This window comes from Myxocyprinus asiaticus, chromosome 38 (genome assembly GCF_019703515.2).
Source record: "Myxocyprinus asiaticus isolate MX2 ecotype Aquarium Trade chromosome 38, UBuf_Myxa_2, whole genome shotgun sequence".
NCBI classification, from domain to species: Eukaryota; Metazoa; Chordata; class Actinopteri; order Cypriniformes; family Catostomidae; genus Myxocyprinus; species Myxocyprinus asiaticus.
In genome coordinates, this window is record NC_059381.1 from 6,081,907 (window position 1) to 6,095,063 (window position 13,157).

The 13,157-nt window shown below is 40.3% G+C and overlaps 2 protein-coding genes across 4 annotated transcripts in view; one reads left to right on the plus strand and one right to left on the minus strand.

Moving 5' to 3' along the window:
- LOC127428634 (AP-3 complex subunit beta-1-like) overlaps positions 1–13,157 on the plus strand; it is a 112,284-nt gene that overhangs the window by 41,804 nt on the left and 57,323 nt on the right. For 2 of the 3 annotated variants that reach the window (XM_051677102.1, XM_051677104.1), the window contains exons 15-19: positions 299–475; positions 600–786; positions 8,852–8,982; positions 9,126–9,264; positions 9,565–9,721. In XM_051677102.1, the coding sequence (XP_051533062.1) occupies positions 299–475; positions 600–786; positions 8,852–8,982; positions 9,126–9,264; positions 9,565–9,721 (791 nt within the window). The remainder of the gene's footprint in view (positions 1–298; positions 476–599; positions 787–8,851; positions 8,983–9,125; positions 9,265–9,564; positions 9,722–13,157) is intronic. The other variant, XM_051677103.1, reaches the window with a different exon arrangement.
- Positions 1–13,157, minus strand: part of LOC127428638 (uncharacterized) — a 96,513-nt gene that overhangs the window by 22,814 nt on the left and 60,542 nt on the right. The gene's annotated exons all lie outside the window — the stretch shown is intronic.

The window sequence follows — 13,157 nt, forward strand, 5'->3', positions numbered from 1 at the left end:
TTATGGTGTTAGTGTGTGTACTTGTTAGCTGTACTAGAGTGTCAAGTTTCAGAAAAAAATCTTGAAAAATAGAGCAAAAACATCAGAAAATGGTCCACACTAGTACAAACTTTTCATATTTGTGTATGCGGTCTGACTTGATAATATTGTGTTAGGAAGTACAGTACTACATTTGAATTATGTACATTGTAATTGCATACTAACTTGGTGTTGTAGGCATGATGCAAAGAATATAATAATTATATCACTTAATCGTAGTTTGTGTTCTATGTATTTTTGAAATGTATTTCTTTTGCAGGTCCCAATGGCGAGAGCCAGCATCCTGTGGCTGATGGGTGAGTATTGTGAACACGTGCCTAAAATCGCCCCTGATGTTCTGCGAAAGATGGCCAAGACCTTCACCAACGAGGAGGACATCGTCAAACTCCAGATCGTCAACCTTGCGGCCAAACTCTACCTGACCAATTCAAAACAGGTAAAATGGACATGCTTCTTTTCATTTTGATTACGTTTGATTTGTCTGGTTCATGTGGTTGCATTGTGCTCTTCCTGTATCATTTTATAATGTACATTTTTCTTTCTCATCCACTCTAACACAGACTAAATTGCTGACTCAGTATATTCTGAACTTGGGCAAGTACGATCAGAACTATGACATCAGGGACCGAACACGGTTCATACGTCAACTTATCGTTCCAAATGAGAAGAGCGGAGCTCTAAGTAAATATGCTAGACGCATCCTGATGGCGCCCAAACCGGCTCCTGTACTGCAGTCTGCCTTTAAAGGTAAAAACACATGCATACTGATTACACATTCTCAACCAAAAACCATTAGAGACCTTCTGGTATTTATTTTAACACCAATCAAAATTGAAGTCCCTTTGAAATATTGAGGTTCAGATAATTTAGAATGTAAGCAGTCATTTATCAGAGACTTTTTGAAATTGACTTCTTATAGAAACAATCCTCCTGAATCAACCTGAGGTAACTTGAGGTGCTAAAAAAAGTACAAATGGCCAATTTTGCCACTTTCCTTATTTTGTCATCAGATTACTGTTGTACTTTGGAATTATGCTTTATCCAAAGAGGTACAAAAACGTTTTCACTGTTCTAACAATAAATAATTCCCATTGAACATGGATTGGATCTGTTGAACTCATGACAGGCCCAAATTTATAAGAGAGCCACAGTGAAAGATGAAAAAATAACTAAATATGATAACATGATAATTTATATGAACATTTTTATTTTGTACTTCTAAAATATTTTTGCATTTCTGTCTTTGCAGTTCAAAATAACAGAACTCAAATTTCACATGTGTATACTGTATATGAACATTACAAATGTATACTTTGCATATATTAGGCAATTCCACACAAATGTCAAGCACATCATGGAAAAATAAAAAGTAATGACTTCCAGACCGCTAGAGGGTACCGCTTGCTCACAGAGTGCTGACTGAAGCACTTAAAGGAATGTTCCGGGTTCAGTACAAGTTAAGCTCAATCGACAGCATTTGTGGCATAATGTTGATTGCCACAATCATTCTCCTTTTTTTAAAAAAAAAAAAAAGCAAAAATCGAGATTACAGTTAATCACTTACAATGGAAGTGAATGTGGCCAAGATTTGGAGGGTTTAAAGGCAGAAATGTGAAGCTTATAATTTTATAAAAGCACTTGCATTAATTCTTCTGTTAAAAATGTTATTACTTGTGCTGTTTAAATTGTAAGTCGTTTTAGGGTTTGTTGATCATGGTAACGAAATTGTAAAATTAGCTGCAACTTTACACAGAAAATGTTTGAAAGTGATTTTATCACACTAAAATCATGTTTAAATGCATATTCTTTATGTCTGGTAGCTAAATTTTAAAACAGTTGCTGTGTCCAAAATCGCCCCCTGTCCACTATATAGCGCACTATTTCAGGTGTTGGCCATTTTGTAGTAGCATCCGAATTCTGAGTGAACTACTCGTTCCCTACATTCGTTCACTCACTCTTACCCACAATGCACTCTGATTTTGAGTGTACATCAGATGTACACTCGCTGATGGTTTACTGCCCATAATCCACCACTGGAGGACTGACAAGCTGGGAGAGCCAAATTCATACAGATACATTTTAAAATGGATAATTTATGTATAGATGATGCTATGATGTGGAGTTTTATTTTTCCCATTGATCTCAAATCTTCCTTTCATAGGCATGATATTTGAAAAGGTTGTTTCCAATCAGCTGAACAAATTCTTAAACTCAAATGGCTACTTAGACAATTTCCAGTCTGGTTTTCAACACAGCACAGAGACGGCGCTCATGTAGATATTTAATGAAATTTGGCTAAATACTGATTCAGGATTTGAAATATCAGTGCTGGTATTTCTAGATATCAGTGCTTCCTTTGACACTGTTGACCACAACATTCTCCTAGACAGACTGGAAAACTGGGTTGCGCTCTATGGGACAGTCCTCAGCTGGTTCAGGTCATATCTAGAATGGAGGGGCTACTATGTGAACATAGGGAACTATGAATCTAAGGGGACATCCATGATGTGTGGAGTCCCCAAAGGCTCAATTCTTGCACCGTTCCTGTTCAACCTGTATATCGTCGCTGTCCGATGAAAAACACATATCTCTGCTTTTGTCAATTTTGACTTTTTATCATAGATGGAATGCGGCAAATGACCTCTTCCTTCTGTTTGAATTGTGCATCGATTTGACCAATGAAAAGATGTTTAATCAGGCTGTCTGCTTAACAAGTATCTTGTAAGATTGTTTATGAGAAAAATAGTTTTTCCCTGCTCTTGAAAAATTTGTTTTTTGGAGACGTGTTTTTCATCATACAGCGACGATATGCTCCCACTCTGGACAAATGTAAAAAAAAAATAAAAAAAAAAGAAACAAATTGCATACCATAGCTATGCAGACAACACCCAGATTTACCTAGCCCTATCACCAAATGACTACAGGCCCATAGACTCTCTGTGCCAGTGCATTGATATAATTAACAGTTGGATGTGCAGAAACTTCCTTCAGTTTAACAACAACAAGACAGAAGTCATTGTATTTGGCAGCAAAGTCAAAATTCCCAAAGTGAACACTTACCTTGACTCCAGGGGTCTTAAGACAAAACAAATCAAGGAATATTGGTGTCATTTTGGAGTCAGACCTTAGTTTCAGTAGTCACATCGAAGCAATGACCAAATCAGCCTACTGTTATCTGAAAAATATAGTGAGAATTAGATGTTTTATATCCATTCAAGACTTAGAGAAACTTGTTCATGCATTCATCACCAGTAGGGTGGACTACTGCAATGGACTTCTCACCGACCTTCCAAAAAAGATCATTAGATAGCTGCAGCTCATTCAAAATGCTGCTGCCAGGATTCTTACATGAACCAAAAATTCTGAGCATATTACTCCAGTCCTCATGTCTTTACACTGGCTTCCAGTTACGTTTAGAATTGATTTTAAAGTACTATTACTCATTTACAGTAAAACTCATCATTAGGCCAAAGAGGATGCTTACAGAAGTGGGGATAAAATCTTGTACAATCAGGCCAAAAACACACTGACAAAGGAGATTAGAGTGGCTAAAAGAAGCTACTCTGAGAAGCTGAAAAGCTAATGACCTTAGCTAATGACCCTGCATCAGTGTGGAGAGGCCTGGAAGACATTACTAATTATAAGACACCATTCCACAACACTGTAGGGAATCAAAAACAGACTGATGACCTGAATGAGTTTTACTATAGATTTGAAAAGCCCAGTCTCACACCCCACACCTGCTCATACCTTCACTTCACACAAACACCAACACCTCCTGCAACCACCCTCCTCCCCCCTCCTGCTACTCAACCTGCACTTAAGATCTGTGAAGAGGATGTGGGCCGGGTCTTCCAGAAACAAAAGACAAGGAAAGCACAGGGCCCAGACGGTGTTTCAACCACTTGCCTAAAGCATGTGCCAACCAGCTGGCCCCCATCTTCACACAGATCCTCAACACATCACTGGAGCACTGTGAAGTTCCCAGCTGCTTCAAATGCTCCACCATCATCCCTGTCCCAAAGAAACTCAATATCGCAGGACTTAATGACTACAGACCCGTCACTCTGACGTCTGTGGTCATGAAATCATTTGAGAGGCTGGTGTTGGCCCACCTGAAGGACAACACTGGACCCTTTCTGGATCCCCTTCAATTTGCTTATCAAGCAAACAGGTTTGTGGATGATGCAGTCAACATGGGATTGCGTCATATCCTGCAACATCTGGACAGACCAGGCGCATATGCAAGGATCTTTTTTGTGGACTTCAGTTCGGCTTTCAACACCATCATCACAGCTATTCTCCGGACTAAATTAACCCAACTCTCTGTTCCCACCTCTATCTGTCAGTGAATCACCAGTTTCTGACAGACAGGTGGCAGCTAGTGAGACTGGGGAAATTCACTTCCAGCACCTGTATGATCAGCACTGGTGCCCCCCAAGGATGTGTGCTCTCCCCACCACTCTTCTCCCTGTACACCAACGACTCCACCACCAATGACCCCTCTGTCAAGCTCCTGAAGTTTGCAGATGATGCTACTGTCATCGGCCTCGTCCAAGATGACGACGAGTCTGCATACAGAAGAGAGGTTAAACAGCTGGCTGTCTGGTGCAGTCAAAACAACCTGGAGCTGAACACACTCAAAAGAGTGGAGATGATTGTGGACTTCAGGAGGAACACCCCAATATTGACCCTGCTCACCATTCTGAACAGCACTGTGGCAGCAGTGGAGTCATTCTGGTTCCTGGGCTCTGCCATCTCACAGGACCTGAAGAGGGAGACCCACATTGACTCAAAAGGCCCAGCAGAGGTTGCACTTCCTTCGCCAGTTAAGGAAGTTCAACCTGGCACAGGTGCCGATAATACAGTTCTATTAGCAGTCACTGAGTCTGTCCTCAATAACTGTCTGGTTTGGTTCAGCTACGAAATCAGACATCAGAAGACTACAAAAGCCTCAGTTTCACCAGTTCTGTCTAGAGAAATGGTACAAAATTCCAGCAACTTATTGTGAGAAGCTTGTGGAAGGCTACCCAAAACGTTAGGTCCAGGTTAAACAATTTAAAGGCAATGCTACCAAATACTAACAAAGTGTATGTTAACTTCTAACCCACTGGGAACGTGATGAAAGAAATAAAAGCTGAAATAAATCATTCTCTCTACTATTATTCTGACATTTCACATTCTTTTTTTTTTTCTCCCCTTTTCTCCCCAATTTGGAATACCCAATATCCAATGCGCTCCAAGTCCTTGTGATGGCGTAGTGACTCGCCTCAATCCAGGTGGCAGAGGATGAATCTCAGTTGCCTCCATGTCTGAGACCGTCAATCCACGCATCTTATCACATGGCTTGTTGAGTGCATTACCACAGAGACGTAGTGCATGTGGAGGCCCATGCTGTTCTCCGTGGCATCCACGCACAACTCACCATGTGCCCCACCAAGAGCGAGAACCACACATTATATCGACTACGAGGAGATTCCCCATGTGACTCTAGCAACTGGGCCAATTTGGTTGCTTAGGAGACCTGGCTGGAGTCACTCAGCACGCCCTGGATTCGAACTCGCGACTCCAGGGGTGATAGTCAGCGTCAATACTCGCTAAGCTACCCAGGCCCAGACATTTCACATTCTTAAAATAGTGATCCTAACTGACCTAAGACGGGGAATGTTTTTTACGATTAAATGTCAGGAATTGTTAAAAACTGAGTTTAAATGTATTTGGCTAAGATGTATGCAGATTTCTGACTTCAACTGTATACTTTCTATTCGCTTTTTACTTTTATTCTATATTTTAATATCTCTGTCTTGTTGTATTGTTTGTGCACTGGAAGCTTCTGTCACCAAGACAGATTCCTTGTATATGTGCACATACTTGGCCATAAAGCTCATTCTGATTATAAATCACTCAATGGCCTAGGACCTAAATACACTGTATATATGCTTGTTGAATATAAACCTAACAGACCTCTCAGATCATTAGGATCAAGACAGTTAGAAATACCAAGGGTTCACTCAAAACAAGGTGAGACTGTGTTTAGCTATTATGCCACACGTCAGCTCCATCACTCTTTCCCTCGCTCTGTGTATACGTCAGTGTCCGAATTCACTCACTCATTTCATTCACTCCTTGCTGATATAGAGCACTCACTGCCATTCACTATATAGGAAATGGTGAATGAGTGAACGAGTGAACGATTTCTGACACAGCCAGTGAGTACTTAAACGTTAAAAAATTGGCCCAGTTATCCCATCAACGTGGGGTTGCATGCTGTCTCCATGTTTATATCTGCGTCTCACGCTAAACACATTTAGGTGCACTCTACAATATGGAATAGCCTTCCTGTGGACCCCCTCTAAACTCCGGGCCCCCCTCAAGCCTGGGCCCAGGACAAAAGGTCCAATTGTCCCCCTTATCGGGTGCCCTGCATATAGGGCCATTTTCACAGCTGTCATGTCTGTTTATGGCAATTTTTATGCATTAACATAAAATTGAGAAAGAAAAAAAACATAAATGGAAACTTTTGCAAATTATTTTTAACAAAGACAGTCCTGAATGAGTTTTAAATGTTTTTAGCACATATAGATGTTAAAAATCTTTAAAATAGGTTTTTAATCACTATACCTTTTACTGTATTGTATTTCAACATGAAAATAACCATGGAATTTTTATGGTGTTAAATCACCTACAGACAAACAAAAGTAACTACAAATGCTCAAACCATCTCAGACAGGGTTCGAACTTACCACCTTTCAGCTACCCTCCCAGACCATTAACCTCTAGGCCATATCACTCAAGTAAACGTAAAAGCTTTAGTTCCTGATAAAACAGTTGTCATAGTTAAAATAAAAAATCTAATGGAATTGGTATGGCGTCATGCTCTGATTCCAAATTACACAGCCACATCTTTAAGAAGTTCTGCTGACATTGATTTCTTTCACTCTTCTCCCTCGTTCCTCTATTTAATCACATCATTCCATTCCAGCAGGGTGCCAGAACTAGCACTATAAACTGAAAAACACAACACCGTCATGGGAATTCTGCCTTCCGAGCCATGACAGCAACGTTAACCCATAAATATCAATACAGCACAGAGAAACACTGAAACCGAGTGCATCAAACAGCACAAAGCCACAGTTATTTTCCCACCCCGAAGCCCGAGTTTTTTTGCGGATTAGCGGCGTGAATCTAGAGGCTATGCTTTTCCATACAGAATTGAATTGTTGGATTTTGAGGTAATTTGATAACTGCAATCTGATGCGAATCAAATCCGGCAGCCCTGTCCGACCGCACACGCCCATACGTTCATTTACTGCTCCTTTACGTTCACGTACTTCACCTGCAATTAAACTGAGTAATTATGCTTACAAGCAGGAAAAGGGTGTTACTCATTTACTCCTGTAGATGCATGGATGGATGGATGGATTTTGGTGAAGCGCAGAGGATGTGCGGCGTATGATTGATGCCGGCTGTCGTCGGGGGTAATTTTGTTGTGCTGAGTATCATTCTCAGTGCTTGGTAAAGCGTGTCCCACTCTTAATAGGGGGTAATAAAGTTTGTAAAGGCTGATAATGTATCTCCATAATGGAACTTAAAGAGACACATTTTTGTGTGTTTTTAAAGTCACATTTGAGACGTATAAGCTGATCTCTGTGATGAAGGTGAACTGACAGTCACTTTATTTGGCTCTATGAGGTCTTCACCTAAAGAACTCATCAATAGTCTGTACCAGCATGCTGATAATCTACTGATAATACAAAGGGCTTATCTCAAATCAACCATTCCCCTCTCTTTCTCCGTCTGTCTCTCGCTCTATTACTCTGTCCTGTCTTGAACTCTGTAATCGGAGTCGGGTAATTATTGGATACTTAAACTAAAAGATGAAAACTACTTATTAAACGTATTTTTCGTAAAAATAAAATAGCATTTTTCTATGTTAAAATATGCAGAGACAGCTATAAGTAAGCCATTTGTAGGTTGATTCAGCTTAAAATTGTATACACTGTGGGACTTTGTATTGCAACATTGCTCCTTTTGTTTGAGCAGTCCAACATAACTTTGGAGATTTTTGTTGTTGTTGTAAAAATAAAATAGATTTTTTTATTTATTTTTTTTTATGTTAAAATATGTAGTGACAACTAGTAGTAAGCCATTCTTAGGTTGATTCAGCCAAATATTTTAAAAACTGGCACTTTCAAAACATTGGTCCTTTTGTTTGAGTATTTTTGAGATTTCTTTTTTTTTTGTTTTTTGTTTTTTTGTATAAATAAAAAATAAAATATAAATGTTTATGTTAAAATATGTAGAGACAACTATTAGTAAGCCATTTGTTGGTTGACACAGCTGAAAATTGTAAACACTGTGGCACTTTCAAAACAGTTTCTCTTTTGTAGTGCCAAACATAATGGCAGTAGTTCTCACACTACATTCAAATGTGCTGTGACGGTTAATTGCACAACAAGAAGGCCTCAGCACATCTCAAAGCTCACAATAGATGCGTTCTACATCCTCCTGTCCTTCTGATTTCGTTCTTCCAAGGTAGCTTGGCAAGACTGGTCTTTTTCAGTGTAATGCCAATTACCCAGCAGGTCTATTAAAGAACAAAGGAAGCCCTCAAAACTAGCAGCCCTCAATGTATTTAGTCTTACAGAGCCAGACTTTTGACTTAAGGCTCAAGGTCTGGTCCATATTGCAGCTTTTTCTAGCCAAGAACAGACCACTTGGACAGGAAGAGACTATCTGATAAAATGATTCTACCAAGATGAAGACCATATTATATTTTTCTTATCCTTTCCATCCTTTGTTTCTCTCTCAGATCGGGATCGTTTTCAGCTCGGCACGCTGTCTCATACTCTCAATACACAGGCCACTGGGTACCTGGAGCTCTCTGATTGGCCGGCTGTCGCTCCCGACCATTCAGTGAGAAATGTGGAGGTTTTCGAACCGGTAAGCCTCCTTTTTCTGTTATTGTATTTTTCTTGTTTTATCACAGATAATCCTCATAAAACTTCAATCTATAAAAAATATAATGGCTTCAGAGTACAGATCAGTCTAAGGGTAATGATGATTTAATTTCCTCAATGTTGCAGCAGGTAAAGGAGACTGGTGGACCAGCACTCAGTAAAGCCAAATCTGCCAAATCAAAAGAGAAGTTCTACTCTGATTCTGAAGAGGAGGAAGAGGAGGAGGGTAGCAGTAGTGAGGACAGTAGCAGCAGCAGCAGTGAAGGTAAAGTATTATTAAGGAATTTTTTGTGATACATTAGTTTTTCATTTACTTTTTTGGTATCTGTGTGCCTTGTTTTATGAGAATGTTTCAGTAAATTAATGCCTTTTTGGTCTAAAAATTCCAAAGGTATAGCCCATAAAATGAAACTTCTATGATTATTTTTTTTTCACCCTGATGTCGTTCCAAACCTAATAAATGTGAATGGTGACTGAGGCTGTCATTCTGCCTAACATCTCCTTTTGTGTTCCAAGAATTTTCAATTTTGAAGGTGCGTGTGTGTGTGTGTGTGTGTATGAACAGAATCAGGAAGTGAATCTGAGAGTGAGGCAAACAGCGAAGATTCAAACAAGAGTTCTAGCCAATCAGAGAAGACCTCCAGCGAATCAGACTCTAACAAGAAAAAGAAAACTCTAAAAAACCAACAACTACAACAGCAGAGACCCGCAAGTAAAGACAGGTACGAGTCTCACTGCATCATAAAAAAACTAACCAATCACAGGCCTTGCTCTCTCTCCTATTGTCCAGTCACATTCATTCTCTCTAAACGAACACTCTGGTACAATTGGTAGTGGTACTCACCTCAATCCGGGTGGCGGAGGACAAGTCTCAGTTGCCTCTGCTTCTGAGACAGTCAATCTGCGCATCTTATCACGTGACTCATTGTGCATGACACAGCGGAGACTCCCAGTATGTGGAGGCTCATGCTACTCTCCATGATCAATGCACAACTTTCCACGCGCCCCATTGAGAGCGAGAACCACTAATCGCGACCACGAGGAGGTTACCCCATGTGACTCTACCCTCCCTAGCAACCGGGCCAATTTTTTTTTTTTTTTTTTATTAACAATTTTATTGATTCCAATGACAGATCAAACAAATATAACATGAAACACAGAATCAAACTACATGAACCTAAACCCTTCCCTCCGAACATTCCCAGTGGCCTGACAGCAAACCAACAATGAAACACAAATAAACAATAAATCAACAAAGTATTCAGAAGAAAAAAAATAATAAGAATGCACACACACATTCAACATTGCCCATCTCCCTCCACCGTCTCCCCCAAGAGCCCTCCAAAAAATCCAAATATCGACCCCATTTTTTAAATAGACCCATGTTGCTCAGCCTTTTACATATCATCCCCTCAAAAGCCGCCACCCTAACCAACTCCGTTCACCATTTCTGAAACGAGGGTGCTCCGGCTGACTTCCATCCCCTAAGGATGACCTGCCTTCTGATCATGACACCAACCAGGACCCAGCTCTTCATGGACCCAACTCTTCATGAACCCATCCTCTACAATCAATTACCGTCCCATCGCCTAGAACACAGAGCCATGGGGCAAAATGAAACCCGAGCACCCAACACATCACAAATAAAATTCTGAACCCTTAACCAAAATTCTTGAATCTTAACACACCACAAAAGAGTTGTGTTCCCGTCTTCTGATTGGCATCGCCAGCAGGTGGGTGTGTCTTTGAGACCAAGTCTATACAATCTAGAGGGGGTCTAATAGAATCAGTGTAAAATCTTAAATTGCATCAGACGCACCCTTGTATCTCTAGATGTAGACTTGATGTTTTTAGAATCCAAGCCCACACTCCCTCCTCCAATCCAGATTTAAATCTTTCTCCCATAATCTCTTGAGAGAAGTTGAAGCTCCGTCCCCCAGACACTGAATTAATAGGGAATAATACACTGATGCCTCATGACCTTTTCCAAAGGCAGTAATCACCACTTCCAGAGTATCTGCCACTTTAGGGGGGTGTATACTACTCCCAAAAATAGTACGGAGCAGATGGTGCAGCTGTAAATACCTAAAGAACTGAGATCTGGGAATCCTAAAATGTTGAACCAAATTTAAAAAAAATCTCAACACTCCACTCTCATATAGGTCACCGAGTGTATTAACCTCCCTCACAATCCACTCTGACCAACAGAAAGGGGACTTATTAATACATAATTTTGGGTTCATCCATATGCTTGAGCAACATTTAAATAAATGTCCGAATTAAACACTCTGGACACTTGTCCATACCGCGTGCAAATGCAAGATAACGGGGTGTGACTTAACTTCTCCGGTTAGTTTAATAGAAAGGCTTTGTAATGGCAAAATAGGGGCAAGAACTTCCTGTTCAGTTCAAAACCAGGGAGGGGCTCTCTCAGGTGGAAATGACCAATAAGCCATATGTCTGAGACTGAATGCATAATAATAAAACAAAATCTTGTGTAGGCCTAGCCCACCTTTGTCAATCGGCCTATGTAATTTGTTGAAAAGTAATCTGGGATGTTTACCATTCCAAATGAAGGACTTTGCTATGCTATCATATTGCTTGAAATAAGAGAGGTGGACATCTACAGGTAGAGACTGTAGCAGGTAGTTGAATTTTGGAATACAATTTTTTTTAATAACATTAACCTTCCCAATCATAGATAAATGTATTGAAGCCCACCTGTCCACATCGCTCAAACAGTTTTATTAAGGGGTCAAAATTAAACTAAATCACACAAATTTTCTGGGAATAAAATACCCAACTACTTAATGCCCTGATTGGCCACTGGAAGGTGCACGGCTGAAAACCCATTACTGGGCGGTACGCTGTCAGAGCCAAAGCTTCGGATCTAGACCAATTGACTCTGTATCCTGAGAACTTAGAAAAGGAATTAATAATTCTCTGAAGGGAAGGCATAGATTTAGTGGGGTCGGAGACGAATAATAAAATATCATCTGCGTAAAGCAAAAGCTTATGCGTCATTCCTCCCGCTACCACCCCTGGAAAACCATCTTCCTTTCTTATCGTGGCTGCTAATGGTTCCAGGGCAAGACAGAACAATAATGAGGAAAGAGGGCAAACCCTGCCAGGTGCCCCTGTCCAGAGTAAAATAATCTGAATTAATCCATTTGTTTGTACCGCTGCTATCGGGTGTCTATAAAGTAACTTAATCCACCCAATAAAAGTGTTCCCGAACCCATATATTTCCAAAATCTTTAAAAGATAACCCCATTCTACCATATCAAACGCCTTTTCGGCGTCAAGTGAGATGGCAGCGACCGGAGTCTGATCATTCGCCACAGACCACATGATATTGATGAGACGCCTGATGTTATCAGAAGAGCTGCGGCCCCGAATAAACCCCACCTGATCTATATGTATAAGAGATGTCATAACTTAATCGGTTAGCCAAAATTTTTGACAATATTTTAAAGTCTAGCTGGATCAGGGAAATTGGACGGTAACTCTTACACTCGCTTGGATCTTTGTCCTTCTTAAGAATCAGACTGATCTGGGCTTGTGTCGTGGTTGACGGAAGCTTTACATTCTTTAATGATTCTGTATAAACTTCGAATAAAAGTGGAGCCAATTCTGTAGCATAAGCTTTAAAAAATTCAGCGGCAAAGCCATCTGGCCCCGGAGCCTTGCCTGTAGGCAAGGCCTTAATTACCTCGCCAAGCTCCTCCAAGGTTATCTCAGAATCAAGATAATTTTTTGCTCAGTCGTCAGTTTAGTGAGTTCTAATGGTTCCAAAAAAATTCCTAATATCTACATCAGTAGACGAAGACATGGAACTATAGAGATCAAGATAGAATTCTTTAAAAGCATTATTAATATCAATAGCTGAGTTAAATATTTCACCACTAGCAGTTTTCACTGAGGGAATGGAAGAAAAAATCTAGCCAAAATCTTCCCTTCTTTGTCCCACGACTCAAAATATGACTGTCTTGCCCTGAATAACCAAAACTCCACCTTAAACGATAAAATTGTATTATATCTGTATTTCAATCGGGTCAATTCTCTGAGGCCATCAGATGACATTCGGCGCTTCAGCTCTGCCTCGGCACTTTTAATATTCCCTTCCAACTCCACGAGTTCTCTTGCTTTGGATTTTTT